Below are 17,342 nucleotides of genomic sequence, written 5' to 3'. Positions count from 1 at the left end.
TCACCAGCGCGTGGTCGAACTTGAAAGTACTGATGTAGTAGGCGGGGATGTCTGCAGCAGCCAGGGGCTCGGAGATCTGGGCCACGATGCCACACTCATCTGGGGACAGGTGGGGACATGCTCAGCCTCCTCGGCCAGCCTTCTACCCTTCTCTGTGGACAGTGCCTGCCGCGCACCCAGTTTCTAAGCGCTCCTGCCCCTCACCCTGAAGCCTTAGTGCAAAGGCCCCTCCACGCAGGAGCCTTCTCGGACATCCCGGGCCAGCAACGAGCTCTCCTCTGCAGGGCTCTGCACCGCCCAGCTCTGTCTGGCTTTGATGCCCCGTTTCCAGGACTCGACTGCTCCGAGTCGGAGCTGGAGGCAGCGTGGCCGATGGGAGGCCGTGGGTTCAGGCCCTCTCTGCTGTCGCCCTCTGACTCTCTTCTAGCCAGAAGACTGTGGTCAAGTCACTTCCTCTCTCTGAGCATAAGCTTCCTTGCTGGGTCCCCACTGGGTAATGAATGACCTCTGCCTGTCCTAAAGGCAGTGCCAGACATTTGTTTGGGCCCAGAACGGGACTTCTTTCTCCCTCTAGACCTCCAAAGCAGGGGTGCATTCTCCCCTCGCCTCCAGCTTCCTGCCTGTCTTGAAGGCACCGCTGAAGGCTTCCTCCTACAGGAAGACCTCCAGGGTCTGAGGACCACTTTGCGTCACCAACACAACACACTCAAAGTTTTCAGGTGGTTTCTCCCAAAGCCACTATTCTGACTTTGACAGTGGTACGTTTTCCCCAACACTGTCCCCGACTGGGTGGGAGGGTCCAGATCGGGTCACCAGTTCCCCATGTGACTCTGAGGCTGAAGCCTGGGAAACAGCCCCACCTCTACCCCATCAACACCCCATCGTCACCCCAACCAGCCTCCCCTCTGCCCCTTCACTCCCTGGCCTGGCTCCTGCTGGTCAGCCCAGCCCTGGACCTGTGTGGTGACCCTGCTACGCCCCTCAGGCTCCTGCTTTCCGCTTGGCTGGACCTGGAGGCCCTTTTGGTGGCTGTCCAGGCCTGGGGCCTGCGCATCTGGTGACCCTCTGTGCCACCACGTGGTAGATAGAGACCCTTTAGCTCCAGATGCAACAATCCTGATAAAAATGGAGGCAGGAGATTAGAGTCTAGAATGACGCCTTTGCCTTTCCAACTGTGGGCTGGGACCCACTGGTGACATCAATCCAGAGGGCTGGTGACCCGCGTCTCGCTGAATGATACAGACCAAATGGCACAGCGCAGAGCTTGGGCGAGTAGTTTTGTGCAAATGCAGTCTGGGCTTGTTCGCATGTGTGTGCGCGGGGATGGGATTATAAAACATGTTTACTCCAAACCACGCTCGGAAACATATGGGATCTGCCGGTCTAGAATCTTTCACATTCTCGGTAAGCTATTTTTCTTGCGGGGCTATTTATAGCTGCAAGTGTGGCTTCGAAGCCCGCAGCGTCCCGCGGCCGATTCCCACACACACCCTTGCCCCTGGCTGCCCGCCCGCGGGGCCGCTCAGACAAAAACAGCCTGGCGGCATCGTGCACACGCTTGCTGAGGGAGAGATGTTTTGAGTTTCCTCCACCTCCCCTCTTTATCTCTTCTTTATTTGGACTTTCTGTTTTTGCATTATAAGGGGTCTATTTTGATCAACTCGGAACCAGGGCTGGGGACAGAAAAGACAAGCTGACGTGCATGTCTTCCTGCTTCTCGCCTGTATCTCCTGGTGGCCCCCGGCATCCCCCCCACCCCCCACCGTCTACCTGCCCAGGCTCTGCCCGACGCCTCCACCTTCAGGGAGAAATAGTGACAGAGCCTCTGGCCTGGCATCAGGCCTTGGTCGCTCTGCCTCAGGTGGCCTGGCTGGGTCCTTCTACCCTTTCTACCTTTGAACTCTGTACCCTGGGCAGAGCCGCTGGGGGCCACCTGGCCGCCACGTCATACCTCCTGCTGCTGGTACTGCCCCCTCCTCCCCACAGCCAGGCGAATATCCACCAGTCACCTTTTCTGGGAAGTCCTCCCTCCCTGACCCTTCTCCAAGCCACCTGGTCCTTACATGTGACAGCGATGGCACGTGTGGCCTGCAGAGCACCTGGACTAACGGACAAACACGAGAACTCCCCACCCAGGCGCAGCGGCTGTCGTCATCCTGATTTTATGTATTAGGAAATTGAGGCTCAATTCCTGCGGCCACGCTGGTCTCTTCCAGCCCCGGCCTCGCCTCCACACCCCTGTGACCCTGCGCCGCGCAGCACAGGTAGGCAGCAGAAAGGCTGGGGTCTGTGGAGAAGGAGGCCCTGAGAGGCAGGTTGTGGGTCCCAGGGTCGGACCAGGAGCCATCAGTGTACACTTCTCAGCACTCCAGAGAATAGCCTCCTGTCCTGGCCCCTGTATGGCTCTGGCTTTGGCCTTGATGTGAGCAGAGCTGGGGCAGGGGAGGGGTGGGGGGATGTGTCCCATCCTGTCCACCTGCAGGCTCGTCCAGAGGCGGTTGAGGCAGGAGGCACAACACGGCTCCCTCACTGACCCTGCACCCTCAGGTCAAAATGCCCTGCTACCCTCATCTCCTGTCCTGGGAACGGAGACCCTGGAGTAGTCTGAGCTTTATCTGGAACATTCTTCACCCCATCTGTGGGAAATCAGTGTTCAGAGCTGGATGGGGATGCTTCCAGAAACAGCTGCCCTGTAACTTATGGACTGCCTCTGCCAGGTTCATGCTCTGGCATCTAGCAGGTCCAGCCTCAAGAAATCCTTTCTGGGGCACCTGGGTGGCTCAGTTGGTTAAGCATCCAACTTCAGCTCAGGTCATGATCTCACGGTTTGGGAGTTCGAGCCCCGCATCAGGCTCTGTGCTGACAGCTCAGCACCTGGAGCTTGTTTCGGATTCTGTGTCTCCCTCTCTCTCTCTCTGCCCCTCCCCTGCTCATGCTCCCTCTCTCTCTCTCTTTCTCAGATATAAATAAAAACATTAAAAAAAAAAAGAAATCCTTTTTGATCGCTGCATCGCTGGTAATGGGGCCAGCAATGCCCCCTCCTCCCCCCCCCCCAACACCGGGCGGATCGGTGCCACGTGGCCCTACCACCTACCGAGGCCCCTGAGCCCTGTGGCCACTTGGAAAATGCTCAAGGGAAAAACTCTCTGCCAAAGACACTGGGTCATTGTGGAAACTGAGTCTAGACTTAGGGAATCACTATGGACTCCCTCCCATGGGCTCAGTTCGTGGGTATGGAGGAGAAGGTGCTCCCTTCCAGGACAGAAGGGGTGCGGCATTTAGGGGCGGGTGCTGGGGTGTCCGCAGTCTTACTGTGAGGCATTTAGCAACTGCATGTGTTTACACGACGGAAACTCATCCAACAGCAGTGGCCACTGCCCGTGGGCAGGTGGGCTGACGAAGGCCTTAACAACAAGGGCGCCTGGGCTGAAGGAGCTCCTCCCGTCGTCTGGAGGACCGTGCCTCCTGTCACTCGCCAGTCACGGGCCCGTGGCGGGGGCACCTCGGCGCAAGCCTCAGCCTTCCCATCTGCACCGCGGGGTGTGTGACTCGTGATGCGAAGCCCCCAGCCGCCGGTGCGGAGCCCCAGGGGACTCACCGAATCCCAGCGGCTGTCCTCCGATCCGCACCATCTTCCAGAGCTCTCCGGACGCACTCGTGAACAGCAAATTACTAGGGAACCTTAACAAAGAGAGGAAACCCCAGAGGCTGGTGTTGGTCGTGGTCCCTTGGCTGACCCTCGGGGCACTGCTTACAGGGCCAGAGGGAGGGGGCTCGGGAGCTCCAGGGTCTCAAGGACCAGCCTGTCTTTCTCATCCGGGCAGAACAGGAGGGCAAGGCTGGGAGTGGCTTTGGGACAACTGCCCTCCTCTGCTCATTTGCTCGGCACACCGTCCCCACCCCCGCCCCGGAGACGGGGAGTGCCCAGGCGGCCCTGGGCCTTGGTCTCTCTGAGCTGCTGTCACAAGATGGGCCCAGCTGACCACCGAGGCAGGGCTGTGCGGAGCACTGATGGGTACAAAGTGGGAGGCGTGTGCACTACAGCCCAGCCCGCCCGGCCCGACTCACCTCTGCTGGGTCTGCACGTCCATCACCAGGGAGATGTAGCCCTCGATGAGGGAAAAGGAGAAGAAGCGGATGTGGCCGCAGTCCTCCCCAGCAGCCATGGGATCCTTCACTCTGGGGGGTGGGGCGGGGGTGCTGGTGAGGGGTGGAGGGGCCCCCGCCGCACCCGGACTCCCACCCGGCCCGCCCGTCGGCCTCGGCACACAGGGCTAGGAAGCCCGGGGAAGCAGGGCCAAGTCCTGGCCTTGAGCCTGCCCTCCCAGGTGACCCTGAACCTGTGGCCCCCACCCGCGGTCCCTCCTCTGTGAGATACGGACAAGTCCCTGGCATTCATGGAGGCGTGCCCTCCACTTCCCAGTGCCGGGGACCCAGGAGGCTCAGAGTGCAGACGACACGCGCCCCTTCCCTAGTAGCTTCTCTGTCCCTGTGCTGATCCCAGTCTCAGGGCACAAGCTGGGCTCACTGCCAGCTCACTGGTCCCCTCCCCAAGTGTTGGCCTAAACTTAAAATCTGCTCTGAGGAAAAACGCAGACCCTACCTCTGCCGAATGAAACACCCCAAAATCCCAGCTCCTCGACTGACGGGCCTCTTGCCCTTGGAGCTCAGGGGACAGCGGGGGTGCTTATTACACATGCATGTGCACCTGGGGCTTCACCCAGTTTTGGGGTTCCCCAGGAAGGATAGTTCCCCTCTCGGAGTGGGGCTTTTGGGTAGAGCCATGATCCCCACCGCCACCCCCCACCTGACGCCACCAGACTGCCAAGGTGGGTGGCAGACTGTGTCTCCCCCATCAGACTAGCTCTCAGGGTAGGTCTGTGTCACCCTCTCAGACTGGGACTCCCAGGCAGAGTCATGTCCCCCTGCACCCCCCCAGCCTCTCATGCCCATGGGGGCCATACCCGTTGGAGTAGAACATGACGTCCATGAGGAGTGTGGCGACTGCAGGCAGCGTGTCAGGGTCCAGGCTGGTGACGCAGAACCTGTTGCTTGGGCTGGACAGAGGGTGGATGACAGGCCTCTGGACTGCAAGAGCAAAAACATCAGGCACTGACGTCGGGAGGAGGAGGAGCATCAGGGAGGAGGAGGGCCCAGGAAGATGGGGGTGGGGAGACCTGGCCCCTGTTCCTTCTGTAGCCTCCTGATCCTCCAGGCTCACCTCCAGACCCCCAGGCCTTTGCACGTGCCCTGCTGGCCGCCTGGAATGCCCTTTCCAACCTTCACCACCTGGTTCAGCTCCTATTTGTGCTCTAAGGTTCAGTTCCAGAGTCACTGCCTCTGGGATGTCTGCCTGGATACCAAGTGGGTGAGGAGTGGCCTCTGGCCATCACTGACTGTGCCCCTGTCCCCTGCCCTTGCTAGACCTTGAGAGCAAGGTCTGGCCAGGACTGTTATGCTATGTTATGTCCGGAACTTCATGTATGCTCTGAGAGTGGAGCCGCTCTGGAGTGGGACCTGGTAACTTCTTGGGGTCTCCTCTGTACGGAGTCGCCCCAGCTCACCCATCTTGGGCTTCACGAAGCCATTGGTGATGCCGAGGTTCTCGGCTGCTACCGTCTCGCCATTGACGACCTGCAGGATGGTGAACTCCGATGACAGGGTGTGCGTGACGAAGGGCAGGTCCCGTTCGCGCACCTAGGGGTGAGGGGGTCAAGGACGTGAGTGCCCCGGGGTCCCAGATGCCCTTCACTCTGAAATTTTGCTCCCAGGACCGGCTTGGGGCCGGGGGCCGGAACCGGGTGCGTGCGCCTCCCAGAGGCAGCCGGGACGACACAGGGGGGAGGAGACACTGCCCGGAGGGCCGGGAGGTACAGGTCTGTGCCCCTCACTTTCCGGCCTCCGGCTCAAACCAAGCATGGCCTGCAAAGGCGGGTGGAGAGTGGGGCCAGGCGGACCCCGAAGCCCCACCTGGGCCGTTCTGATGCTTGACGGATGACCCCGGGCCCCTCGCCGTCTCTGCGAGTGGACGGGACGGGGGCCAGGGAATGCTGCAGGCTACACACCCACCCAGCGTGTGGGGCCTCAGCTCACCAGGATGAAGTCCGTCTGGTAGGTGGACAGCATGAACACGGAGATGTTCTGGTCGGCCAGCGGGGCGATGACGGACTTGGCAATCTTGGTCACACCGATGGGCTGCGAGCTGGAGAAGCTGCCCCCGCCCGACACCACGTTCAGGGCCAGCCAGGTGGCATCCGCCACGCTCAGGTGCTCTGAGGAGGGCAGCTCTGGGGGGGGGGGACACGGAAGGCGGGCCTGTGACTGATAGGTCTAGATCGTTGGGGCAGGGCAGGGCTGCAGAGATGGGGGCAGCTGTGTGACCCCAGCCAGCCCCGCCCTCTCGGCCTCGGTGCCCTCGTCTGTCAGAGGAGGATGGGATCAGGGGGTCCCAGGCCGGGAAGACCAAGCGGGCACACGCCAGGCAGGCCAGCCAGGCAGGCACCTCAGCGACAAGCGCTTTATCTGTGCCTGGACCTCTGTGTCCTCCATCATGAAACGATGGTATTCAGCACTCAGCAGTGACTTTGTTATTTCCAGTTCTCATGCCAGTATTGGGGGCTGTGGTTTCACACTGAGTTTCTGGGTACCTCCCAGGCTGCTGGAGGGGGAGGGGAGGCCAGAGCCAGGGTTGGGGGGGCCCCAGGATTTCTCTCCCCGCTTCTATCAGACTTGGGTTTTCGAACACACAGCCCCAGGAGGGTTCTGAAGGATGCCACCTTCTGTGCAGTGACTGCCCCCTGAGTCCCTCCAGGGAGCCCAGGGATCCTGGGCGGGAGCAGGGGGAGGGTCAGAGTGGCAGCAATCACCGAGTCTCCCCGACCGGCTCACAACACCCGGAACCCAAATGTTCACCTGCCCTTGCTGGTCCTGCAGACACAGCACTTGGGGCTGGAGCCCAGCACAGCTACAGAGCGTGTCACAGGCGCTGTACCAGGACAGCCATTCCCACTGGCATGGCAACCAGAGCGCCGAGGGGGCTGCTGACTGCCCTAGATCCCTTAGGGAGTGAGAGCCAGGATTGGAACCCAGGTCCCGACTAGGAAACAGACCTCGTGCTCTGCTCTGGGTGCTGACCTAGAAGAAGGGCCAGGTCCCCAGGGAGGCTGTCTGGATAATGGTGACGAAGATACTGCCACCCCAGGAAGGCTGGGCTGGCCTCGGGCAAGATGGCTTCCGGACTCCCACCTGCCTGGCTCTGGTTGCCATGGTAACCACAGTCTAGGGAGCCCATTGGTCCCTCTCTGGCCAGGCTGGCTGGAGAGGGAGATGGCCTCCCAGGAAAGGGGAAGGTTTGGGAGGAAGAGGAGGAAAGGCTTCTTAAATGCTTTTCTTTTTGGGGTGGTGAGGAAGGGCAGAGAGAGTCAGAGGATCTCAAGCATGCTCTGTGCTGACAGCAGAGAGCCCGATGCAGGGCTCAAACTCATGAGCTTCGAGATCGTGACCTGAGCTGAAATCACGAGTCAGAAGACACTCTTAGTCTGTTGTGTGGGGGTCAGATGAAAGGTATTCCCAGGACAGACCTCCAGAGGAAACCTCCTCCCCCAAACCAGGAGCTCAGTTCTGAAATCCAAAGGGGCATCACTGAGAGCCCCCCGGGGGTGGGGTGTCCCGATGGTCCTGCCAACACTTCCTATGGTCCTGTGCACTGGCTGTGAGTCATGGGGCCCCGAACGTGGCCAGCCAGCTCAGGCACCATTTTAATATATGTAGTGATGAAAAACTTTTAAATGTCCCTTTCATTAGGTCAGAACCTCTTAAGCCTTCTTCAGAAATTTCTGGAAGGGTCACTTAGATTGCCACATGCTAACACGAGACCGCGGCAACTTTTGCAAACCCGCCCTCTGCCTGCCCATTCCAAGTTCCTCACGACCCAAAGGCACCCAGCGGCTTCCTAGGTCCTTCGGCTAAAAGCCCAAGTCCTTTCCTCAATGAGCGCTGTCCAGGGGGCCTCTGTGCAAGGACGGAAGGTCTATATCTGCACTGCCCCCAAACGGTAGCCACTCACAATGGAAGACATATGGCTGATGCAATGGAAGAAAACAGACTGCAAGTTTTATTTAATTTTGATTCATTTCAATTCTGAGGGCTGCGCACGGTGAGTGGCTACCGTCCAGGGCAGGGGTGCGAGTCCCCGGCACAGTGGCCCGTCTGCTTCATTCTCTGCCAGGCTCAGGGCCTGGCACGCAGAGGTCTGAGCTGAGTGGCAGCTCTACTCTGTCCAGGTCGCATGGTTCCCACCTATCAACCTCCCCTGTCCCCCCCACCTTCCACCCAGCTTGGTCAGGGCTCTGTTACACCTCCAGACCCGAGGTGGGGGGTGGCCTCCGACATCATCCCTTGCTTCTATCGGACTTCCCAGGATCGGGCAAAGGCCCTGGGAGGAGCCAATGCCATTCCCGCAGGGACCATTCCCAGGCACGGCCAACTTCTTTGAATTTCCAACCTACCAGTGGGGACTATGCCCTTCTGCTTATGGATGCACAGAATGCATAAGAGCCGGGATTCGAACCCAGCTCCGACTAGGAAACAGACCTCACACCCTGCTCTGGACACTGACCAGGAAGAAGGACCAGGTCCCCAGTGAGGGCGGAGGGCTCTGAAGAGGGGCCCAGACATCGGCGGATCGGGGAGGCTGTCTGAATGCTGTCCATCTGCTTATGGACCCGTAATAGGCTGAAAAGTCAACCTCGCTCCCATTTCGTAGAGTTGGAAACTGAGGCCCAGAGAGGGAAGCTGACTGCCCCAAGATCATGGGGTAGTAAATGGCAGGGGGATCTCACTCTGGCACCGTGGAATGCCTTCCAGACCCACGTGGGCCACCAGCCTGCCCTGGTGTATCAGGGAAACTCCCCCATGTGGGGCTTAGCTCCAGGACTGTAAAGGGGAGGCATCGGGCCACCAGAGGCTCAGCCTTCCGATCCTGACGCTCTGAGTCCCAGACCCAGGCGTCCGCCTTCATGTGGTCTCACCGGACCCCACAAGGCCTTCACCATGCAGGTGGGCTCCCCTCCGCCCCGCTGGCCCAGATTCCGCGTTCCAGGGGCCAAGGCGGGAGGAGGGCAAAGAACACGGGCTCCGGGCTCAGACAGTGACAAGCTCCAATCCTGGCTTCACCCTCCCCGGTGGAGGCTGCCAGAAAGCTGCTTCAGATACAGGGGGGAACACAGATATGGTGGGGGGAAGGCTCCCGCCCAGTGAGCCGCTGGGGCATGTGCATGGTTAAGGGGTGCTGCCGCGGCCAAGGCTCCGCTCTGGGGAGGCTCTTGGCAGGTCTGGATGAGTCCCAGGGAGAGAAGCCCAGGCCTGAGGCTGAAAAATGGGGGCGTGGGGGTGGGGGTGGGAACACAGGATTTCAGGTCAATGCAACTGTCGGCCAGTCGGGGCAGCTGGTCGGGCCGGGCTGGGTCCGCCTGGCCTGCCCCCGGCCTCGGGGCCTCCTGCTCCTGGCTCTCGGCCCTGGAAAGAACCCACGGACGGTGGTGGTCAGCTTCAGACCCATGGTGGTCATGATACTTCCAAAAGGGCAAGCTTTGTCAGAGGAGCAGAAGCACCTGGAAACCACAGTGTTTGTGGCTTCTGGGCCCTGGGAACTCAAAGAGCTTCCCTGGCTTTCCACAGGAGAGGGAAGGCAGGCCTGTCCCGGCCCAGCCTCACCCCAGGCCAAGCCTCAGGGCAACTGAGCCCCAATTTGGGGCTGTAAGGAGGCTGACCAGGAGGCAGGCAGCAAGCCTGCCCTTCCCGAGAGGAAAAGTGGACCCATTCCGAGACCGAAATGGATTATTTCTGTCACTGCACATAGTACAAGACCCTAAAAATAGCCTCTTGGAGCTGAGCACGCTCTGTGGTGGTGAAGGTTAACTGTCTTGTCACCCGCCAGCGACCAAGGGGAGAGGCTCTGTTGCTGAGTGGAGCGCCCCACCCCCCTGCACTGCTCACTGGATCCCCATGTCCCCAGGACTCCCGTGTTGTGGCTGCAGGGCCCACGGTTCCTACACAGCCGCTACCTGTCCACACAGCCAGTGTCCCTCGGGCTTCTCCTACCCTGCCTGCAGCAGGGTCAAGAGTCCTGGGGCCAGGCGGGCGGGTTGAATCCTGCCCGTGCAACTCTGGGCAAAGCCGACGCCCCTAAGTTTCTTAGTTTTCAAATGCAGAATGATGAAATCAGGATCGGGTCCAGAAGATGCTTCGAGGATTAAATGAGATAATCCCCACAAGCGCTTAGCTAAGTGTCTGGCATCGAAGCGCTCACCAAGTGCCAGAGACTTTGTGTTCGTACACTGCTAGTGGTAGTTTCGACGGTTTCTGGAAGGCACTTGGGCAACACGTAACAGGGGTTTCCTGAATGTACAGTTTCGCTGTGACGGAGCAGCTCGCACGCGGGGCGAAGACGGACGCCCGGGCGAGCGTGCGGCCCGAGGGGGCTTCACATGAACACTGGGTGGCATGTGAGACCCAGTGGCAGGGGTGGAACCTCGGCTCATCGCTGACAGACACAACACATCTGGTTAAAAACAAGTTTTCCGGCTATAAGACATGTCTTTGGATAGCTGTGTAAAGGAGAACTTATGTCAGATACGGAAGGCAAGTCTCATTCCGTGGGCGTGACGAACAGGACGGGGCTCTCACCATCAGCTGATGGACATAGAGAGAAGGGGAGCAGCTTTTGAGGACCACCTGGTACTGGGGAAGGGGCAGGAGATTTTACTGGGTGGAATAAAAAGACGGGGACCACACCCACTGCGGGCCAGCGCAGCAAAGCGGCCACAGCCTGGGGTGTAGACCGTGGAAGAGATCTGCCACAACACAGCGGGAGGGGGCTTGGAGGGCGTGCAGGAACTGGGGTGTCACAGGAATGGCCAGGGCTCTGCAGGGGGCAGCCACTCAAGGCCCACCCCTCCCCCTTCCTCACTGCCCTCCCACCTCTCCCCATCCTGGGAAATGCAATCTCAGCTCCAGGCTGTTACTTTACACATTGCAGCGGGGCGAAGGGGAGCATAGGTAGGAGGCCACTGCAAATGCTGAGAGGCACTGTCCCCCATCAGTGCTCCCTGGGAGCACCAGCTTTAGGGGACAGTAAGAACGAGCCTGACCGGGCTGTAAGCTCCATCGGCTTGGACCTCCTGGAGAGGACACCACTTTGTCCCTCTGCTTACGAAATGGTAAATGACAAGCTAGAAGGTGGATGCCAGGAGCTCAGAGCTCTGGTGAGCACAGCCCTCTCCGCCCTGGGGGACATGCAAGGTAGACACGGCCTATAGAGCACAGGTGCACTGTACGGCCATGGGCGTGACTTCCGGAAGGGAGAGGGGGTCCTGGGTTTGGGACAAGGCGGGGCGCCCAGAATCACAAGCTGTGAAGGGGGCAGAGCAGCATCTGAACATGGGTCTCCCCATCTTAGCCCAAGGGTGAGGCCAGGAGTTGATTTTCAACCACTTCCCCGCTCCACCTCTGGACCAATCACAGCCCCCTGAGCTCACCCTGCCCCTCTGTGGTATGGATCACACATTCAGATACAGGGGCTCTGATGGGTGGGGGCCCAGTTACCACCGGGCCCCTCCAAACCACAAACCTAAGATTATGCCCACTACCCAGAGGTCAAGGCAGGGACTGTTATTTTGGGTCCCCAAGAACACCTTGCATCGCACATAGTAAGTGCTCATTAAACACATAAAAGCTCAACACACACCCGTCTCCTGCTTCTGTTTGCGACACAGACCGACAGATCCAGTCGAGCCAAGAACCTCTTAATTTCCACATTAAACGAGGAGCTGTCTGGTTAACGTCCTGTCCCCCCACCGACAAGATTCTTCATCTCACATGCAAGTGAACTGCAAACAGCTGCTAGTTCCTAACTGTGAGAGCTTCATGCCCATGACCCTGCCAGCGAACAGTCACCAAGGCTCCCAGTGGCCACAGGAGGCCGTCTAGTGACAAGCGATCACTGAGAGACAGATGCTCTCCTTCATGTGATGTGGCGCAGCCAGGGGTCTCCCAGGGGCAGCCACAGACCCAGCTCCCTTTCTGCAGGGAAGCCTCCCAGAACTTGGGCAGGAGAGTGGGACCGTGTGGCTCCTTCCACACCCTCCCCAATCCTGCCCTCTAAGAGCCTTCCCAGATTACCTGCCCCTCCCCCTGCTTCTCAGCTGCTGCTCCTGACCTCGGTCTGTTGGAACCCCCATACCGCTTCTCCTTCTCCGAGTACTTTCCTTATTTCTGCCAGGACCACCCTGAAGGCATTTCCTGCTTCAAATCCGCACCCCATCACTCACAGTGACCGCGCACTTGGTGCCTGTGTTCTCATGTGTAAAATGGGTCTTTACTCTCCACCTTGCTGGCCCCTGGAACGAGCCCACAAGGGGAGGCGTTTCCACTGAGGTCATAACAGTAAGGGCCGTGCAGGTGAACAGGAGTCTGGCTTTGTGGACCCCCCGGCGTCCTCCCTTTGTGGACCCTCCCCAGCGGCCCCCCCCCCCTCGCCCCGGAGCTCTTGAACATGAGCGCAGGAGATAGCACACACTTCAACAGATGCACATGACTTTGCTTGATGTTTCTGGGGCAATAATGGATACCCAAGCAGTCCGTTGACCAGGAGCTGAAGCGAGACCCCCTACCGGGAAGTCACAGAGTTCAGGGTGGCCAGAGGCTGGGCCCGGCCTCCCAGCCCCTGCTGGGTGACTAATTTACACCTGTCCCAGATCCCACCTTCCCCAGACTTGAAGACCCAGCAGGGAGCCCTTGGCCATTACTACTGCTCGGTCCTCACCGGGACAGCCGCCTCACTCGGCTCCCTCCAGGCAAGCCCTTCCAGATCAGGGGAGACCCTTCGCCGGCTCCCCCTTGCCCCCTTGCCCCTGGCCTCACGTGTCCTGTCTCCTCCTGTTCATGTGCTCACCTTCAGTTCCCTGAGAGTGCCAAGCAGCCCTCCATTCTGGAAGCCTCCCCGCCCCCGGATGCATGGGTGCCACTGGGTGGGCTCTTTACTCATTTAGTTGGGTCTGCCTCAAGCACTGCCTCTTCCAGGAAGTCCTCTTGGACTGCACTTCAGCTAGCTAGGATGGGTGCCACTCTCCATTGCTACTGTAATTCTGGTTCCTGTGTTTCTGTCCTCCCGGAAGCTCAGGGGCAGAGGCTGGACTCCTGCGCTTCTGATCTCCCCTGCCCAGGGCCCGGCCGTTGGAAGCACTCAGAGATGACGCCAACCATGAGGTCTCCGGCAGGCTACACACGTGTGTTTCCCTTTCCTCATCTATAAAACGAAGCAAGTAAGAGTCTTTCCCAGGGCGCCTGGGTGGCTCAGGTGGTTAAACATCCAACTCTTGACTTTGGCTCAGGTCATGATCTCACGGTTCGTGGGTTTGAGCCCCGCATCAGGTCCTGTGCTAACAGTGCGGAGCCCACTTGGGATTTTCTCTCTCTCTCTTCCTGTCTCTCTGCCCCTCCCTTGTTCTCTTTTTCTCTCTCTCAAAATAAATAAACTTGAAAAAAGCTTTAAAAAATGCTACATTCCCATTCCAAGCCTCTCATTTAAAAAAATAAAATAAAAAAAGAGTCCTTCTCAGGGCTTATTAGCACGGTGTGTGCAGACAGCAGGCCCAGAGGGGGCGGTATATACACTGATTCAGGGAGCTCACGCATCTGCTTGTCTCCTGCACAGCAGGGCGTGTTCTGCGACATGCCATTAGGGCACCCACACCCTCCCTGCACCCACAGTGTCATCAGCTGGCGGGCCCTGAGGCTCCTGGGGTCAGAGGTGGTGTTTCCCATCCAGGGCCCAGTGAGATGCCGGCACACAGCAGGTGCTCTGTAAATGTTGCCTCCTGCAATCTGGGGGTGGGGGTGAGGGGCTGCCTCTGAACAGGACACCTCCCTGGTCGCTGACAGTTCCGCACACGTAGGCTCCCAGGGCTCACCGGGTCCTGCAGGCGGCCCCCTCTCCCCATTCCCCACATTCTCTCCTTTGCTGCCTCAGGATGAAGAGGGTTGGTCTCGGCTGGGAAAACGGACAGACGGAGTACAGATACTCCAGGGCATTCCTTCTGTGGCTGGGGGGCCACGCTCCTCAGCACCTCCACATAAAGGCATGGGTGCCCCCCCCCCCACTCCTCACGTGACTGTGCGCAGTAGTTAAGGCACAAGTTCTCGTTTGCGGCTTGTAGGCTCAGAAAATATTGGCTGAATGAATGAATGAATCAATGAATCAATGAATGACTAGCTAGATACTCTGATGATGGGGTGGGGCCTCCCCTAGGGCCTGTCCTGTCCCTGCTGTGGCCAGGCTGTTGTCCCCTCAGAGGCAGGGAGGGACACTGTGCCCATTTAGACGTGGGGGGCCGGGCGCAGCCCCCACACCAGCTAGGCGCCCAGGGCAGGGGTGTGTAAGGATGACAGAGCGGGTGGGGGGGCGTATCGGCTCCTCCAGGGTTTCGCGTGCTCACCAGTGAGGACAGTCTAAGACGGCTGCCCTCCAGCTTCCATCGAGAACCACACAAAAGGTCGACTTCTGACCCCCCAACACCATGTCTCAGACCCCATTTTAGGGACCACCTCGAATACGAGTAGATGTTATACATTTCAGGAGTCCATAAATTTATAACTGGAGAAGAAGGAAGCCAACTTCGATTCTAACCGCTGTGGACCCTGTGAGGAGGCGGGTCCCATCCGCCAGGACGTTCCCTGTGAGAGGCTGTGACATCACGGGAAAGGTCAAGTTACGGGCAGGTGAAAACATGTTGCTGCAGGGCACAGTCATACATACCCTGACCATACAAGCCATGCACAGAGAAAGTTGGAAAGAAAACCACGAAAAAGTGACCAGGGGGGCACCCGGGTGGCTTGGTCGGTTAAGCATCCGACTTCGGCTCAGGTCATGGTCTCGAGGTTCGGGAGTTCGAGCCTCACATCAGGCTCTGTGCTGACGTCAGCTCAGAGCCTGGAGCCTGCTTCAGATTCTGTGTCTCCCCCCCTCTCTCTGCCCCTCCCCCACTTTGCACTCTCTCAAAAATAAACGAACATTAAAAAAATTAAAAAATAACGCGGTGGACTTTACGATACGTGAATTATAGCTCAATCTGAAAAACAGAAAAATGGAAAGGCAAATCACAGAAAGAAGATACTCATCAGGGCTCCCTCCAATGGGCACAAGGACTGAGGACATTTTAAAGCACCTCGTCCAATAAAACAGGTGCTCAATAAAACAGGCCCCAGGTTCCTTGTTGGTAGCTTCCATTCCCAGCTGGGCAAGCACTCTGTCTTCCTGACCCTTTTAGCTCCGGGGCCACCTTTCCCAGGGCCGCCTTGCAAGCCGGGATCAGCCAGGGCACAGGCAGAGAAGGCAACAGACTCCCTGCTGACTTTCTAACCCATCACTAGGAAGGTGGAGCGGAGGCAGAAATAAGGCAGCGGGTGTGGGCAGAAATAAGGCGGCAGGCAGTCAGCACTGACCGCAGGCCATGGTCCGGTCCAGCGGCAGTGACAGAAGCACTTACCTAAGAACCCCTCCTCGTCAACAATGATGGTGTAATCCTCCGGCGTCTCAGTCAGACTGAAGAACTTGCACCTGGATGGTGGACAGACGGACAAAGGACATGGCGTCAGTCCCACTTCAGACCTGGCGGGACCCTGTGACCCAGTGGGAGATGACTCGGTTTACCCAGAGCTCTGACCCCAGGCTGTTGGGTGACCTCCAGTGGCTTCCCTTCCGCGGCCCTCCGTTTCTGACTCAGGATGCCTCAGGGAGGTCTGGAGAGGCTGGTGGTCCCCTCTGGACCCCCCAATATTTGGGGGCCCCTGAGCTGGCCTCCAGGCTCCCCTACAGATGAAGGGTCTTAGTTCCCACTTTTTCCCAGGGGAAGCAGCAGCTGAAGGGGGGCTCTGGCAGGGAGCAGGTAGGTGAACAGTCTTCTCTGGGCCCCCCACTGTTCTGACTTCTAACCTCCATTGCTGCCCCCCTCCGACTGTACCTCACCCCCCCGAATCAACACCCATCTCCCTGTCCTGCGAGCAGCTGGAAGGCCCCCAGCATGCCCCTGGCCCGCCGCAGGGGGAGTGGCATGCATAAGCAGCTGCGAGTGGGGAAACTGCCTGTGGCCATTTACTATGCGTCCCTGTGGCTCGGTGCCCAATGTGTCAGCCCATCCATCCTGGGAAGCCCTGACAACAAGAGGTCCAACGAGTAACCCTAGCAAGGACCCAAATATCACTTGTACAGGGATTAAGATGGAAAATAAATCTTGACACGGATGCAGAATCACAGGGGACAGGGGTGAAGGGGGCAGGGGGCGGGGAGGGTGCACCTGTCAGCCGCCCTGCAGCACCAAAGCCTTAGCCACACAGCCTCCCCAGCCAGCGCCCTTACTTTCTTCATTCTTTATTCTTTAATTTTTTTAAAAGTTCAGGGCACCTGGGTGGCTGTCAGTTAAGCGTCCAACTTTGGCTCACGTCATGATCTGACAGTTCGTGGGTTTGTGCCCCGCGTCGGGCTCTGTGCAGACAGCTCAGAGCTTGAAGCCTGCCTCAGATTCTGTGTCTCCCTCTCTCTGCCCCTCCCCCCCTCATGCTCACTCTCCCTCTCTCTTTCTCAAATATAAAACAAAACATACAAAAAAATTAAAACAAAAGTTTTATTTATTTTGGGGACATGCGCGCGTGCGCGCGAGAATCCTAGGCAGGCTAAGTGCTCTCAGTACAGAGCCTGATGCAGATCTCCATCTCATGAACTGTGAGATCATGACCTCAGTTGAAATCAAGAGTCAGATGCTTAACTGCTTAACCCACTGAGCCGCCCAGGCGCCCCGTCCTTATTCTTTAAAAATTTCACAAGATATAAGAGCAACTGGAATTGGCAGGAATGCAAAATGGTACAGTCATTTGGGAAAGTTTGGCATCTTCTTACAAAGCGAAACGTACACAGACCGCACGCTCAGCAACTCCCTCCCGGCTGGTGACACGGGGCCACATGGATACCCGTATGCGAATGCTTACAGCCTTTATCTGTGACCCCCCCACACCGGCCACAACCCAGACGTCCGCCCTTCAACTGCTGAACTGGATAAAATGGCCCATCCACCCCATGGAGTACCGGCCAGCAATCAAAGGGATGAATTACTGCTTCGTGCAATAATGCGGGCAAATCGCAGATGTGTTTTGCTAAGTTAAAGCAAGACTCAAATGGTTACGTGTTATAGGGTTCCATTTACAGGACATTCTGGGAGAGGCAGAGCTCTAAGGGCGGAGAGCGGGTCCATGGTTGGCAGGGGCTGGTTTGCGGCTGAATCTGCAAGGGC

At 58.5% G+C, this 17,342-nt stretch overlaps 1 protein-coding gene across 1 annotated transcript in view; it reads right to left on the bottom strand.

The window, feature by feature from the left end:
• Positions 1-17,342, bottom strand: part of CASTOR2 (cytosolic arginine sensor for mTORC1 subunit 2) — a 57,047-nt gene that overhangs the window by 5,687 nt on the left and 34,018 nt on the right. Inside the window, exons 2-8 of the mRNA XM_039255205.1 lie at positions 15,546-15,616; positions 6,094-6,287; positions 5,565-5,697; positions 4,965-5,088; positions 4,069-4,179; positions 3,599-3,681; positions 5-99 (exon numbers count right to left, since the gene is read on the bottom strand). Coding sequence (XP_039111136.1) covers positions 5-99; positions 3,599-3,681; positions 4,069-4,179; positions 4,965-5,088; positions 5,565-5,697; positions 6,094-6,287; positions 15,546-15,616 — 811 coding nt within the window. The remainder of the gene's footprint in view (positions 1-4; positions 100-3,598; positions 3,682-4,068; positions 4,180-4,964; positions 5,089-5,564; positions 5,698-6,093; positions 6,288-15,545; positions 15,617-17,342) is intronic.

The sequence above is a fragment of the Hyaena hyaena genome, unplaced genomic scaffold, assembly GCF_003009895.1.
Source record: "Hyaena hyaena isolate Hyena2069 unplaced genomic scaffold, ASM300989v1 scaffold_514, whole genome shotgun sequence".
Lineage (NCBI taxonomy): Eukaryota > Metazoa > Chordata > Mammalia > Carnivora > Hyaenidae > Hyaena > Hyaena hyaena.
The sequence above is the reverse complement of the archived record's forward strand: the minus strand, read 5'-3'. Positions and strand labels throughout refer to the sequence as shown.